Here is a 15,007-nt window from a genome sequence, read left to right on the forward strand (position 1 = left end):
AGCAGCCGGGTTAGCGGCAGGACCTCCAGGACCCGAAGAGGGCCAGCTTGCATGAATTTTCCTTGGTTTGGGTTTCCCACAAAAGCATGACCACACCAAGCCTTTTTCCACAGATATGAAAAGCCCCGAAACTTTTTTACTCCACACCTTCACTCTCCTCCCCTCTTAGCCCCAGCCCCCGGCATTTTGCGCTTCGTCTCTGGAGCTGAGTGACCTCTTCCTCTAGAATGCCAACTCTGCAAAATCCCGGTAGCTAAACACAATCCAACCTCGCGGGAGGGACAAGAAGCGAGAAAACATCACAACCCTCAAATACACGCCCCCTGTTTTCCCCATGCTTTAAAAAAAGAAGCAGCAGCAGCCCAGCCCGTCTCTACGCGATGCATGCTAGGATTAGTAGTTCTCCCAATCCCTGAGGCGCCGAGTCAGGGAAGAACTCAGGTTGACTCTCCCGCCGAGAACTACAATTCCCGTGGTGCCCTGCGACAGAGTGGAAGGGGCGGGACAGGAGAGGGCGCGTCGCGCTTGCGCAAGACGAGGGGCTGGAGGGAGGCGGAGGCGCTCGGGTCCAACTGCTGAAGCGTCTCCATGTGACAGTGAGTGGGGTCCTAACTCTTGGCGCCGCCTGACTCTGGTTCTTAACCCAAAGCACTGTCCACTGTCCCGACGCCAGCAGATCCCAGCAGGCTAGGGCGCTTGGTGTTTGGTCGTGCCGCCGGAGGAATTGTCGCCGCCGGGTCAGGTGCCTGAGAGACCCCGCGGAGACCCCAGAGTCTCCGGAGAGAGGCGGAGCGGCGAGGCGAGCGGGGATTTCTGTCAGCGCCGGCGTCCCAGAGCGCGGAGACATGAACGGCTTCACGCCCGAGGAGATGAGCCGCGGCGGGGACGCGGCAGCCGCTGTGGCCGCCGTGGTCGCTGCCGCCGCCGCCGCTGCCGCTTCGGCAGGGAACGGGGCAGGGGCCGGCGCCGGGGCTGAGGTGCCGGGTGCCGGGGCCGTCTCGGCGGCTGGGCCCCCGGGAGCGGCAGGGCCCGGGCCCGGACAGCTGTGCTGTCTGCGGGAGGAAGGTGAGCGGTGCGGCCGTGCGGCAGGCAACGCCAGCTTCAGCAAGAGGATCCAGAAGAGCATCTCCCAGAAGAAGGTGAAGATCGAGCTGGATAAGAGCGTAAGTGACGGCGGGACGGGACGGCCTTCCCCTGCCCACCCCCTTGGGGCTCCGGGAGCGGTGCAGACGGGGGTTGTTGGGCGGAGGGTTCAGGGGTCCCCCTAGACCTGGCTGCAGTGGGAACCCGTTGTGTGGTCTCTGGTAGGAAGCAAACAACAAAGTCGCTGCAACTCTGACCTCCACCCCCACCGACACACTCGCATTCCGTGATTCCGCTCCTCCCCCACCCCCCCTGCCCGCGCCCCACCCCCACCCCCCCGCGCGCTCCACGAGTCGATTCTGTTCGCAGTCTTCCCCCTTCCTCCTTCCCTGAGATCGGGAAACGAAACAAAGGGACCGCCGCTCGGAGGGCCCGGAGTAGTTTTCTTGCAACCCGGCAGGCTCCTTCTGGAATGGAGGCGCCTTCTTTGTTTTGCTGCCCTCGCTGGCGTTTGGCCCCAGGGAGCAGCTCCCCTTGTGTAGGGAAAGTGGAGTCCTGCCACGACCAAGGACCTGATAACCTCAGCAAGAAAGACCCCTTTCCCCGTTCGTCCGAGTACCGTGTGAGGGAAGCGGAGCTCACCCCGCGCCTTGCGGGGAGCGGGGATTGTGAACGATGTCAGCATCTAGCGCAGCTGCTGGGAACGTGGGGAACACGTAGCCTCTGCTGTTTTGCCATCCGTTTGGCAGCCATCGGGATTTTTTTTTCCGTCCTTTCTTCGCACGTCTGGTGGTGGTGGTGGTGGTGGTGGTGGTGGTTTTTGACCCTCTATAAGGTTTTTAGAAACAAGCGTCGCCACTTTTAGGAGTTCTGGCTGGCAGTAAATGAATCACAAGATGCCAGAATCTAGTACGCATTCTGCATATTTTTAACTTGGACTTAGTTTAAAAGTTAATTTAAAAGCTTTAGGCCTTAATCATTTGGTTTTTTAAAGGAGTTTAACTTAGTATATGAAGCTCAATATTTCACGTGTTACCATGCAATTCTCAAGACTACATTTAATTGAAGCTTTTGCAAAGTTTATTTGTGATACTTTCTGCCTGTTAAACAGGTAGTTCTTGGTCATGCTCATGAGCAACTTTTCAAGTAAACTTGAATTTCACATTCCTTTGGTTGGGAAAACATATTACAGATAAATGCACTCATTAAATATTCAAATTTATAATTCAAGTTTAAATGTAAGTAGGATATGAAATCAATAGCTCATTTGTAAAAATGGATAGTTTTGTATCTGTATGATAATTTGGGTGTTGAGAAAGAATCGAAAGCATACATCATGCTATTAAAATACACTCTTTGAATAAATACTATGAAATAGCAAAATTGTGGGCAACGTCATCTTTCCCCTTGATAAAAAAAACAGCATGACCTAGTAAATCTAGTTCAGCCTCCCTGCAATTTAATGACAAAATCCAGAGAGTTGAAATTTTTCATTCTGCTTCTCTGTCTCCCTTCTCTCCTCTACTTACACCACTCCCCCCCCCCCCCCCCCCCCAATCTTCTTAACTGTACTGCTGGACATGGTATGTTTTAACTGGATGCAGGACTTAAGCATAGAAACATGCTGTTGTCTTAACAGTGGCCTGTTTTGACTGTTTTTATTTTTAATAGTTCACTGTGCCCAGTGTATTTTACTAATACATAGGTTACATAATCATAAATAGTCTGTGAAACTTTTGTTTCAGGCAAGGCATCTTTACATTTGTGATTATCATAAAAACTTAATTCAGAGTGTTCGAAACAGAAGAAAGAGGAAAGGGAGTGATGATGATGGAGGAGATTCACCTGTTCAAGATATTGATACTCCAGAGGTAGATAAAGTTTCTGTATGTTAAATGTAAATCCTAAGTATTCCATTCTGTAACTTGTATTAAAAGATATGAACGCCTTTTTAAAATGCTTAAAGCAAAAAATCTGAAAATGAAAGTAAAATTAAATACAGCCAGTTTACAAGCAGTTACACAATTTAACTTGTGTTTTCAGTTGACAATGCTTATAGCTCTGTTGCCTTCTAACTTTTTTTTTTGCTCCCAGTTTTCGATATTTATCTTCAAAAGATTAAAGTGTTTAATACATTTATAGTTTTGATTATAAGGGATAATGGAATGGACTTAAGTAATGTAATTTTTGTTGTTTAATAATGGAATTACATTTTTATTGTGCCAAAATTGAAATGTTTTTGTATGTATCAAAGATAACTATTTTGAAAATTGTATGAACTAATTCATATATGTTTAATTTTCCTAGGTTGATTTATATCAATTACAAGTAAATACACTTCGGAGATACAAAAGACACTTCAAACTGTCAACCAGACCAGGACTTAATAAAGCACAACTTGTTGAGGTATTTATGAGTTTTAAACTATTTACACTTTAAATGAGCCTGTTCATACAAAAAAGAGGCATTAAAGGCTAATGAAATTGTTAATGTAGAATATATACCAATGCATTTTAGTTGGATCAGTTAATAAAAGATCTATTGTGGAAGAATCTAGTTTTTTAGAAATGTCTGTCTGCCTCTTAAATTTCTGTATGTTACAACTACTTACTGGATTGTATGTAGTTTTCTAAGCATCTTCTAATACTGACTCTCAGAAATATTGGGTGATAATTTTTAAATTCTCATTCTAGAAATCTGTTGGTTTTAAAATTCTACTTAGTAAACATTTATTGAACACCTAATTGAGGCATAATAAAAGAAATTGATAAGCTTTGATGTCGTCATTAGAATTTATTTTTTGAAGTTTCTGATTGATTAGATCTACAGATAAACCCATAAATAGTATTCCTATTTGTGGATTTAACTTGTTGATTTAACTATTTCAGAATTTGGCCTTATTGATGTTTGTTTTATTTGAGGTGTCTATGCTTTCGTCACATCTAGAAGATGCAAAGACTCTTGTCCAACATTTTACGTAGTTTTTGCTTTGTTATAAAACTAACTTCTAGTCCTTTGGTAAATTTTGAAATGTGTGTGTTCTCAGGAATTAATAGAACCAAGAAATCTGTGAATCCAATTAAGGTGTCTATAGATTTATATATTTATACTTTAATCATTTTACATAAAAATGCTTAGTCTACTAGACAGAATAGAAATGTAAACATATAAATCAGTTTTATCATATTTTTTAGCTTGGGGGTTTAGTAAGGCAACGTTTTCTAAAACATGCACATTGAATAAGGTAAAAGATACAGAAAGTATAATTCTTTGGCAGAATGCTTTTTAATATTGTTGAGATCTAACATACTGACTTTTTAGCCAGAATTTCCTCTTTCCATCTTGCCACAAAAATTCAGTTTTTCTTTAAATTTGATACAACAGAAACACAGATATTATCTATTGTGATGAAACTGTATCCATATATACTGATACTGATCAAGTGGAAGTTACTTTTGTTTTGAGACAAATGAGAACCAGAGAACTAATTATTTCATATGTTATATTTAATGTATGGTTGACCCTTGAATGACTCAGGGGTTGGGGGCACAGTTAGAAATCTGCATGTAACTTTTGATTGTCCAAAAACTTAGCTACTAATAACCTACTGTTGACTGGAACCCTTCCTGAAGACATAAACTGTCCAATTATCATATTCTGTATGTCTTAGGTATTATATATATTCTTATTGTGTTAGAATAAAGTAAGCTAAAGAAAATAAAATGTTATTAAAATCATGTGGAAGAGAAAGTATATTTATAATACTGTACTGTATTTATTGGGGAAAAAAAGCATGTAAATGGACCCTTGCAGCTCAAACCTGTATTATACAAGGGTCAGCTGTATTTTTTTTTTTTTTAATGTCTAAGTCACAACTCAAATATTTGCTAGTCTGATCTTTAAAAAGTTATATTATTTCCAGAGCTATTTTCTTCTTTAGAAATGAGAAACAATCCAAACAGCCATGAGTGTTATAGTTTACTTAGTCAGAAATGCAGATAAGTGGTAAGTGATCCCGGAGTCAGATGACTGTCCTCCTTAAATCTTATCATATGAATAACTTTTTCATTAAGAAGTTTTATTTTCTACAATCTAGATAAGCATATCAACACCCTAGTTTAATCTATTGTACTTCTATTGGTAGTTGCAGTGCACATGTTAGATTAGCATAATGAAAAGGCCAGAGGGCAGATAAATATTCTTCAGTGAAAGTTCCTCTTTCCCCTCTCATTTTCCATGAATAATACTTATTCAGAAAAACTTTCGAGGAACTTTAACAAAGAGTACTGCCAGTACCAAAACTTTTTCAACTATATATTTATCCTTTTTCTGTGAGTAGGGTCTACATTCTGTTTATTTCATTGGTACCTAAAGTTTAAAAATATTTACTTACTAATGTAGATTCTAATTATAAAATTTAAATACATCCTAAATTAATGTATCTTTAATTGAATGGGTTGGAGGGTCCTTTGAAATCACACTATCTCTTGCTCATAACATCTTATTCTGATGTGCTTTTCATCTTGCTGGTATTTTGTTAAACAGTTTATTTTTAAAAAGAGATAGCTCTTATCACATAGCACATTTTCTTTTAATTAAAGTGTTTTTGTTTTTTTTTTACCTAGTATGAAATCTGTTAATATCTATAATTTAATTTCAATTTTTTTTTTTTTTTTTTTTATAGATAGTTGGTTGCCACTTTAGGTCTATTCCAGTGAATGAAAAAGACACCTTAACATATTTCATCTACTCAGTGAAGAATGACAAGAACAAATCAGATCTCAAGGTTGATAGTGGTGTTCACTAGGAGAGATGGAATTGAGACTAAGACTTGGATGTTCAGATGTTAAGACTGTTTACTGTTTTTTCACATGTAGAAATGTTCCTTGTGTATTTTTTTACAGAGGATTTTCTCTGGTTTTATTTTCTTTGTTTCTGACTCTAATAATTAGTTGGAAACTCATGTAAAATGAGCTTTCCTAGATTAAAAAATATTTTAAATAAAGGTGATTACTATTATAGTTGCTTCAGTGTATTCATTTTGTGAAACTTGATTTTTATGTTAAACTGATTAGGTACTACTTTTAATTGAGAGTTTAATGTAAGGATCATTTGTTACCACTTTTTTTTTTAAGGTTAAGGAGAAATAACAAATGTAGTACATTTGCTTTCTCTGGGATGATCTGATTTGGAATCAAGGATGTCCTAATTAGCATTATTTTTTAAAGTGCTTTTTAGTGCTAACAGGTTTGAAAAATAGACTTCCATTGAGGTGCAACTTCTTTCTTATTTCCATTATTATTATTATTACTACTACTACTTGATAAAGTATTAGGAAGAACAGTTTAATTTATATACCTACCTCCTTCCAAAGAAGACTTAATGTGTCAGAAAAGATTAACACAATGCTGAAAGTTGAAATAACATAGAATTAATTTTGTTTCTTTAAATTTTGTCTTAGAGAAAAGATGTTTATATGGAATGAACATAGAAGTTCTGCAGTGCCCATTAATTTTCATTCATGCCCTATATTGTTTACATTGCAAATTAAAACTCATAAGTTGGAGAGATCTAGAAATCAAACAAGATCTTTAAAGTCTGGTCCATATGTAGCTCTGACTTGATTTATATCCTATTTTCCTTTACGTTTCATTCTCGGCCCGTTTTCTGTTAAAATTCTTATCATTACAAATCAAATTTATAGTTTATCACACCAAAACAAAACATTAGCTTCAGTTAATGTCCTTGACTATGGTGCAGATTTTAGGCTGGAAATGAATGGATCAAAACATTAATGTAGCTCAAGGTTTCTCAAGGTTGACATTTGGGCCTTTATTCTTTATTGTGGGAGATGTCCTATGTGTTACAGTTTTAGCAGCATCATGCAGGCCACACTAGTGCCAGTGGCACTCCAAAGGTGTGACAACCAAAGCTATCCCTAAATGTTGCCAAACATGCCCTAGGAAGCAAAATTACCCATAGTGAAGAACCACTGATGTAGCTGAATCTAAAGTACTGGTTTATTAGAAGCTTCGTCCATGTATTTTTAAATGTACGGAGTGTATTGGCATATTTCACAAATCACATATTTCACAAAATATGGTGAAAAATAAAGCAACTATTCTTGGTTCTTGCTGTAACTATTTAAAGATTTACAGTTGACCCTTTAACAATGCAGGGACTGGGGTGGCAACCACTGACTGCATGGTTGAAAATCCATATACAACTTTGGACTTTCCCCAAATTTAACTACTAATAGCCTACTGTTGGCTGGGAGCCTCTTTGATAACATAAACAGTTAATTAACATATATTCTGTATGTTACATATATTATATGCTGTATGCTTATAATAAAGTAAGCTAGAGAAAAGAAAATGTTATTAAAACCGTAAGGAAGAAAAAATACGTTTTCAGTACTGTGCTGTAAAGAATCTGCATATATGTGGACTTGCACAGTTCAAATCCATGTTGTTCAAGGGTCAACTGTACTTTATTCATGGGCAGAGACTGTGATAATTGGTATTAACAGAATCCTGTCATTTCTGGCATTCCAGAAATCTTTGTGAGAAGTTTTAGCTATCTGAAAGTGCACCACATAACTAGAACAGGATGGTTTATTTGAAGAAAGTAATAACTTCCACATATTTTTATCTAAATCTATAAAGTATAAAAAGTTAATTTTTTTAATGTTTATTTTTGAGAGAGACCGAGCATGAGTGGGGGAGGGGCAGAAAGAGAGAATCTGAAACAGGCTGTAGGCTCCAACCTGTCAGCACAGAGCCTGATGCAGGGTTTGAACCCACGAACCGTGAAATCATGACCTGAGCCAAAGTCAGACACTTAACTGACTAAGACACCCAGGTGCCCCAAAAGTTAATTTTTTAATAAAACTTGACTGTAGGGTTACTTTTTCCTACAAAAACACTCCATTCTTGTGAAAGAAGCTTGAAATAATTTGCTTACATTAAATTATCTGTTTATGATGTAACATTTGACTAGCTGTGTTAATTTCATATAGTTAATTATTTGCATAAAATGTAGTTGGATAAAAAGTGAAAAGAGTTCTGGATGTTAGTTATCCAATGAAATTAAATCCTTGTGAGAGCAATTTAAAGCATGAAAAATTGAGAACTTCATCAAAGCTGAGGAACTCAAGATTCTGCAATTTTATATAAGATTTGTAATTATTTGCTATTAGGTTTTAAAATTTAATTCACTAGAAATCTTTTTCTGTGTTTATATCTGAACCAAAAAAAAAATCGCATATCTCTGTAAGGGCATAGGTTACTTCTAATGTTAGAGCAACAGAAGAATCCAAAATTGGGATAAAAGGAAAAAAACATAATGAGTAGCAGGTATTCAAGAAATAAGTCAGTTATTTGGTAGAACTATCTTTTATTGAGCAATTTAGGAAAAGGCTAAAAATTAGTACCTGAAATATATTTCTTTACAAAAACAAGCTCTATATATTATTTCTACGTAAAGTTTTTTTTTTAATTGAGGTAAAATTTATATGGTAGTATTCCATTTTAAACTATATAATTTGGTGGTATTTAGTGTATTCACAATGTTGTATAACCACCCGTTCTAATTTCAAAATTTTTCATCACCCCATAAAAACACTCGTAAGTAATCAATCACTTCCATTTCCTCCTCTTCATCCCCTGCTAACCTCTAATCTGCTTTCTGGCTCTATGAATTTGCCCATTATGAATATATCCTACAAAGGGATTCATATATGTCCTTTTGGGTTTTTTCACATAGCATGTATGTTCAAGGTTCGTCCAAGTTGCGGTATATTCATCAGTACTTTGTTCCTTTTAATATCTGAATAATATTCAATTGTGTGGTATGTGATGTGTTTGTATGTGTGTATGTGTATCACAATTTGTTCATCCGTAGATGTACATTTGGGTTTCTACCTTTGGCTATTAATAATGCTGCGATGAACATTTCTGTACGTGTTTCTTTTTGAACATGTTTTCATTTCTTTTAGGTATATACCTAGAAGTAGAATTGTTGAATCATATGGTAATTCTAGATTTAACTTTTTGAGGAGCCTCCAGATTTCCATAGTAGCTATACCATTTTACATTCCCACAGCAATGTGCAAGAGTTTCTATGTCTCCAAATTGCCAATACTGTATTTCCTTTTTTTTTTAATTAAATTCATCCTACTAGGTGTTAAATGGTATCTCATTGTAGTTTTGATTTGCATTTCCTTAATGACCATTGATACTGAATATCTTTTCACATGCATGTTGTCCACTTGTATTATCTTCTTTAGAGAATATCTATTTAAATCCTTTGCTTATTTTTTTTAATTGGATTGATTGTCTTCTTGTTGCAGGAGTTTTTCTGTATATGGATATTAAGTCCATATTTGATACACAAGTTGCAAATATTTTCTCCCATTCTGTGAATTGCCTTTTCATATTCTTGATAATGTTCTTTGATGCACAAAAGGTTTTAGTTTTTATGTAGTCTAATTTATTTTTTCTTTTGTTACTCTTTTGGTATCAGATCTAAGAATTCATTGCCAAATCTGAGGTTATGAAGCTTATAACTTCAGGACTTAAATTCAGGTCATTGGCCTGTTTTGAGTCAATTTTTGTACATGGAGTGAGGTAGAGGTTCAACTTAATTGTTTTGAATGTGGTTATCCATTTGTCTCAGCACCATTTATTGAAGACTGTTTTTCACTGAATGGTTTTGGCACCCTTGTCAAAAATCAATTTGCCATAGATGTTTGGGTTTATTTATGTATTTTCAATTCTATTACATTGGTTCATATATCTATTCTTATGCCAGTACTAGAATCTTTTGACTGTTGCAGCCTTGCAGTAAGTTTTGAAGTCAAGAAGTGTGAGTTCTCCTACCTGTTTTCCTTTTTCAATATCATTTAGGCTGTCTGAGATCCTTTGTAGTTCCATATTGGTTTTTCCATTTCTTGCCAAAAGGCCTTTAGAATTTTGATGAAGGCTGTATTAAATCTCTAGATCACTTTAAGATTGCCATATTAACAATGTTAAGTATATCAGTCCATGAACATGGGATGTCTTTCCATTTATTTTGGTTTTTAAAAATTTCTTTCAGCAATGTTTATAGTTTCCAGTTTCCATGCCCCACACCATCTTGATTAAATTTATTTCTGATATTTTATTTTTCTTGATGCTACTGTAAATAGAATTATTTTCTTGATTTCTTTTTGTGTATTGTTTATTACTGGTGTAAAGAAACACAACTGATTTTTGTGTGTTGACCCCTACAACTGCTGAATTTCATTTATTACCTCTAGTGGTATTTGTGTATATTCTAGGAGGTTTTCTATATACAGACTCATGTTAACTGTGAACAGAGATAGTTTTATTTCTTCCTTTCCAATTTGGATATCATTTAATTATTATTATTATTATTATTATTATTTTGCCAAAATGCTCTAGCTAGGATTTCCAGTACAGTGTTGACTAGCAGTGGTGAAAGCAGGCATCCTTGTCTTGTTCTTTTCTTTGGAGGAGATGTTTCAGTCTTTTACCATTGACTATGATGTTATCTGTAAGTGTTTCATAAATGCATTTTATCATGTTAAGGAAATTCCCCTCTATTTGTAGTTTTCTGGGTATTTTTATCTTGAAATGGTGTTGAATTTTGTAAAATACTTTTTCTGTAACTATTGAGATGATCATGTGTTTCCCCCCCTTTAGTCTATTAATGTGGTGTATTACATCAAATGATTTTCTTTCTTTCTTTCTTTCTTTTTTTCTTTCTTTCTTTCTTTCTTTTTTTTAATTTATTTATTTTGGGCACCTGGGTGGCTCAGTCACTTAAGCGTCTGACTTCAGCTCAGGTCATGATCTCATGGGTTTGTGAGTTCAAGTCCCATGTCAGGCTCTGCTAACAACTCAGAGCCTAGAGCCTGCTTCAGATTCCATGTCTCCGTCTCTGTCCCTTCCCTACTCTCACTCTGTCTCTCTCTCTCAAAAGTAAATAAAAATTTTTTTAAAAATTTATTTATTTTGAGAAAGGATGGGGGAGGAGCAGAGAGAGAGAATCCCAAGCAGGCTCACATTATCAGCATAGGGTCAGACACAGGGCTCAAACTCACCAACTAGGAGATCATGACCTGAGCCAAAGTCAGACACTCAACTGACTGGGCCACCCAGATTCCCCTCAAATGGTTTTCTTATATTGAGCCACCCTTGCATTCTTGGGATAAATTTTACTTGGTCATGGTATATAATCCTTCTAATGTGCTTTTCGGTTTGGCTTCTTAATATTTTTTTGAAGAGTTTTGTATCTATATTCATAAGGGATATTGGTCTGTAGTTTCCTCAAATTATCCATGCCTGACTTTGGTATCAGGATAATGTTGATACGGGTTTTTATTTGTAAAATTCTTGGAATATAGGGGCTACATATATGCCATATATTTCTCTCTAGATCACCACTCTGCAAAGTTGAGTCCATCATGGTGATATCATTCTATAGAAGTAAATTGGAGAAGCTAAATCAGTGTCAATTTACTATAATTTTCTAATATGAATTTCTCTTCAAATCTTTGAGAGTAAAGTTTGGGCTTAGGCTCTTAATGCAAAATGATTTAGAAATATATGAATTTGATTATTTTTTCTTTTTTGGGAGAATTACTTTAAAGCCTGTAATGCTTTACTGATGGGATCGTTTCCATTTTATTTTATTATTTTTTAATGTTTATTTTTAAGAGAGAGAGTATGCGTGTACAACCCGGCGGGGGGGGGGGGGGGGGGGGGGGGGGGGGCGGAGAGGTAGACACAGAATCAATCCAAAGCAGGCTCCCGGCTCTGAGCTGTCAGCACAGAGTCCAATATGGGGCTCCAACTCACAAATTGTGAGATCATGACCTGAGCCAAAGTTGGACGCTAAACCAACTGAACTACTCAGGCACCCCGGGATCATTTACATTTTAAAAGCACCTGCCATATTTTGCAGAAATGATTTTTTTTTAAGTTTATTTATTTTGAGAGACAGAGCATGAGTGGGGGAGGGACAGAGAGGGGGAGAATCCCAAGCAGGCTCCATGCTGTCAGCACGCAGAGTCCCATGTGAGGCTCAGACTCACTAAACCATGAGATCATGACCTGAGCGAAATCAAGAGTCAGGGACTTAACCAACTGAACCACCCAGTCGACCCACAAAAATGATTTCTTTTGGAAAGAAGTCCTGTGTACCTGTGAGCACCTATACAGAAGTTAAAATTCCAAGATGATCTGTTGAATGTTCTTAATTTGTCCTTCCCTTCCTCCAATGGTTGTTGCTCATTGTTTGGGTTCTCCATACTCAATACTGGGTTCCAATACTCAAATAATCTTTTAGGATTAGTACTTAATCCCAGAAAACAAAAATATTCAAGGCATTCCTATGGATTATGATGAGGAAAGGGGAAATTTTATCAAGAAGAGATGAGCTATTAGTATTACTGTCAACTCCGTGCTCAGATTCATATGGAAAAGTATATAAAATATCAAAGATAAAAAATACAGAAATTGTTAAATCAGGAGGCATTTAGTTTATATGAGCTAGCTGAAGTGTACAATCCTGTGTCCCGTATCAGTAAAGGTTTGTTTTCCTAAAAAGGAAATAGATTAGATGATGCTATTAAATAATGTAGTGGTTAAGATTCTAGATGCTAGAGTAAGACTAGCCCTATTCAGAACCTGGCACTACTTCTCTGATAATGTAACTTCAAACTATTTAATCTCTCTAAACCTTGGTGCTTTGCGTATAAAACAGGGATCATGACCATACCTACTTCATTCATTTGTAAGACAGTGTTAAGAAAAATAGTAAATTTTTAATAAGAGCTTTATTGTCTTTTCTTGTAGCTAAAAGCTATTGACAAAATAACGCATCTGTTTATGAATGTGATTGAATGAAATGTTTGCTTTTAAAAATACATTGACCTAGTTGGGAAAAACTGCATAAGGTAAGTTGTGTGAACATTCATGTTTTTATATTTATTTGGTAATATAAAGAAGAATGTGTGCTTCTGTTATGCATTCATTTCTAAAAGACTAATTTAATTTCATATTACAAAAGTTATTTTCAGAAAGGGGAATATATGATGAATACTCATAATAATCTATAAAATTCCACTAAATATTTAGCTTTTTTTCAAATACTATTTTTCTCACCACATTTCATTTGCAGTAATAAGGAAACACTTCTTCAAGAGCCATTGTTGTCTTACTGATGCCCTCACGCTGATGTATCATTTATAAATAGAGATACTGAATCTTTAACGCTTTTTTCCTCCCTCAAAGAGGGTCTATACCAAGTAGAAAATGAAACAGGTTTACTGATGATTTTCTTATGTACTTATTCTCTGCACTGTTTCAGAAAGGATCTAACACTTATATTATTTAGTCTGATTTTAATACCAATTAATTCAGTGAAAAAAGCCCTAATGAATTTTTTTTTTTTAAACAATTCTACTTCTTCATGCATTTTTGTAGGAGGTCATACCATTAAAACACTGACTTATTTTTGTGTAGATTTTAAGGGGAACTGAATTCTGACTACTTCAAAATTGTTTGCTCCAGTCCAGTAACACTTACTGGATACTAAATAGAGAACAGATACTGTTCTGGGTGTGGTCCTCAGAAACAGATCAGGGACCTCCAAGTACATATTTCAATTAAATAATGTCACTTTTATTCACAAAATGATAGGTCTACTGCATGGTATGGTACTAAAGTTTTCCCCATAACAATACTTTGTATTAGCCTCTAAACTTCCCCTCTTTGGCAGGCTTCCCATTTATAAGTAAGAATTTTTTTTTGTAGTTATTAAACTTTGTTAGAATACAAGTTCCAAGAGGAAAGGTCCATCTTATTTATTACTATATCCCCAGATCTAAATAATAGCTGGTGCTTAGCAAACATTTAATACATTTTTATAGAATGAAGGACTTTCTGAAATTATCACTGATGGCCACTAGTCAATGCATACCTCCCGAGATATGGGGCATAGTCTGAAGCTGCCTCTATCAGAAAATATCTTTGAAGATTTACCTTTAACATTCATGTGACTTTAATCCATTACAAATTTCTTTTAATATGTTATTCTCAAGAAAAATTGATACATCAGGGATAAACATCATAATTTTGAGAATAGAGGGGCGCCTGGGTGGCTCAGTCGGTTAGGCGTCCGACTTCGGCCCAGGTCATGATCTCATGGTCCGTGAGTTCGAGCCCCGCTTCGGGCTCTGTGCTGACAGCTCAGAGCCTGGAGCCTGTTTCAGATTCTGTGTCTCCCTCTCTCTCTGCCCCTCCCCTGCTCATGCTCTGTCTCTGTCTGTCTCAAAAATAAATAAACATTAAAAAAATTTAAAAAAATAATAATAATTTTGAGAATAGAGCTATATGTGTGAGTGTGCAGTGTATGGGCTTTGGAATTAGAACTCTGTTCAAATTCTGCCTTGATTTTTAGCAATTATCTTAAGTTAGCATCTGAAAAATGGGTTTAAGAATACTTACCATGAAGGTTTTGTTGTTTTTTGGGAGAGTGAAGTGAAAATGGACTTGAAATATTTGGCATACATAATAATATGTACTTAAATATTGGCTCCCTTTTGTCTTTTTTTTTTTTTTTTTTTTTTAAGTAAACTCTATGACCAACATGGGGCTGGAACTCAGGACCCTGGTCTACCAACCAAACCAGCCAGGTGCCCCAGTCCTTTTACCCTCTTACTACAAAACTTCTAGATTCCCTTCTAAGAACTTCAGTATATATCTGATTCTTTCCATTAGGTTTACATGGTCAGTAACTATCAACTAAGAACTAAAAGTTCTCCACCTTTGAGCCAGGATTATGGCTATTCAACTATTCAAAAATTTTTCTACTGAGCCTACTGAACACCTCACAATTGAAAATTTTCTAGGCAAAA

At 36.6% G+C, this 15,007-nt stretch overlaps 1 protein-coding gene and 1 long non-coding RNA gene across 5 annotated transcripts in view; both read left to right on the top strand.

Annotated features, from left to right (window-relative positions):
- Nucleotides 1-544: 544 nt before the first annotated feature.
- On the top strand, nt 545-6,124 carry SAP30 (Sin3A associated protein 30). Of its 2 annotated transcripts, XM_049631337.1 has the most exons (4): nt 545-1,163; nt 2,829-2,954; nt 3,391-3,489; nt 5,768-6,124. In XM_049631337.1, the coding sequence occupies exons 1-4, from the start codon at nt 846-848 to the stop codon at nt 5,888-5,890; spliced, it is 666 nt and encodes a 221-aa protein (XP_049487294.1). In that variant the 5' UTR covers nt 545-845; the 3' UTR covers nt 5,891-6,124. The 2 variants fall into 2 exon arrangements, with proteins under 2 accessions (XP_049487294.1, XP_049487295.1); XM_049631338.1 differs by lacking the exon at nt 2,829-2,954 and having other exon boundaries at nt 546-1,163; nt 5,768-6,123.
- A 5,733-nt stretch (nt 6,125-11,857) lies between these two features.
- LOC125923216 (uncharacterized) overlaps nt 11,858-15,007 on the top strand; it is a 35,990-nt gene continuing 32,840 nt past the window's right edge. For all 3 annotated transcript variants that reach the window (XR_007457951.1, XR_007457952.1, XR_007457953.1), the window contains exon 1: nt 11,858-13,045. This is a non-coding gene — a long non-coding RNA (uncharacterized LOC125923216). The remainder of the gene's footprint in view (nt 13,046-15,007) is intronic.

The sequence above is a fragment of the Panthera uncia genome, chromosome B1 (genome assembly GCF_023721935.1).
Source record: "Panthera uncia isolate 11264 chromosome B1, Puncia_PCG_1.0, whole genome shotgun sequence".
In the NCBI taxonomy this organism is placed as follows: Eukaryota; Metazoa; Chordata; class Mammalia; order Carnivora; family Felidae; genus Panthera; species Panthera uncia.

What these genes read in the sequence shown, in the direction of transcription:
- SAP30 (XM_049631337.1), top strand. Translation starts at nt 846, where the DNA reads ATGAACGGCTTCACGCCCGAGGAGATGAGCCGCGGCGGGGACGCGGCA. An exon ending in AGATCGAGCTGGATAAGAGC is followed by an intron (nt 1,164 to 2,828) that starts GTAAGTGACGGC and finishes CTTTTGTTTCAG; the next exon opens with GCAAGGCATCTTTACATTTG. An exon ending in AAGATATTGATACTCCAGAG is followed by an intron (nt 2,955 to 3,390) that starts GTAGATAAAGTT and finishes TAATTTTCCTAG; the next exon opens with GTTGATTTATATCAATTACA.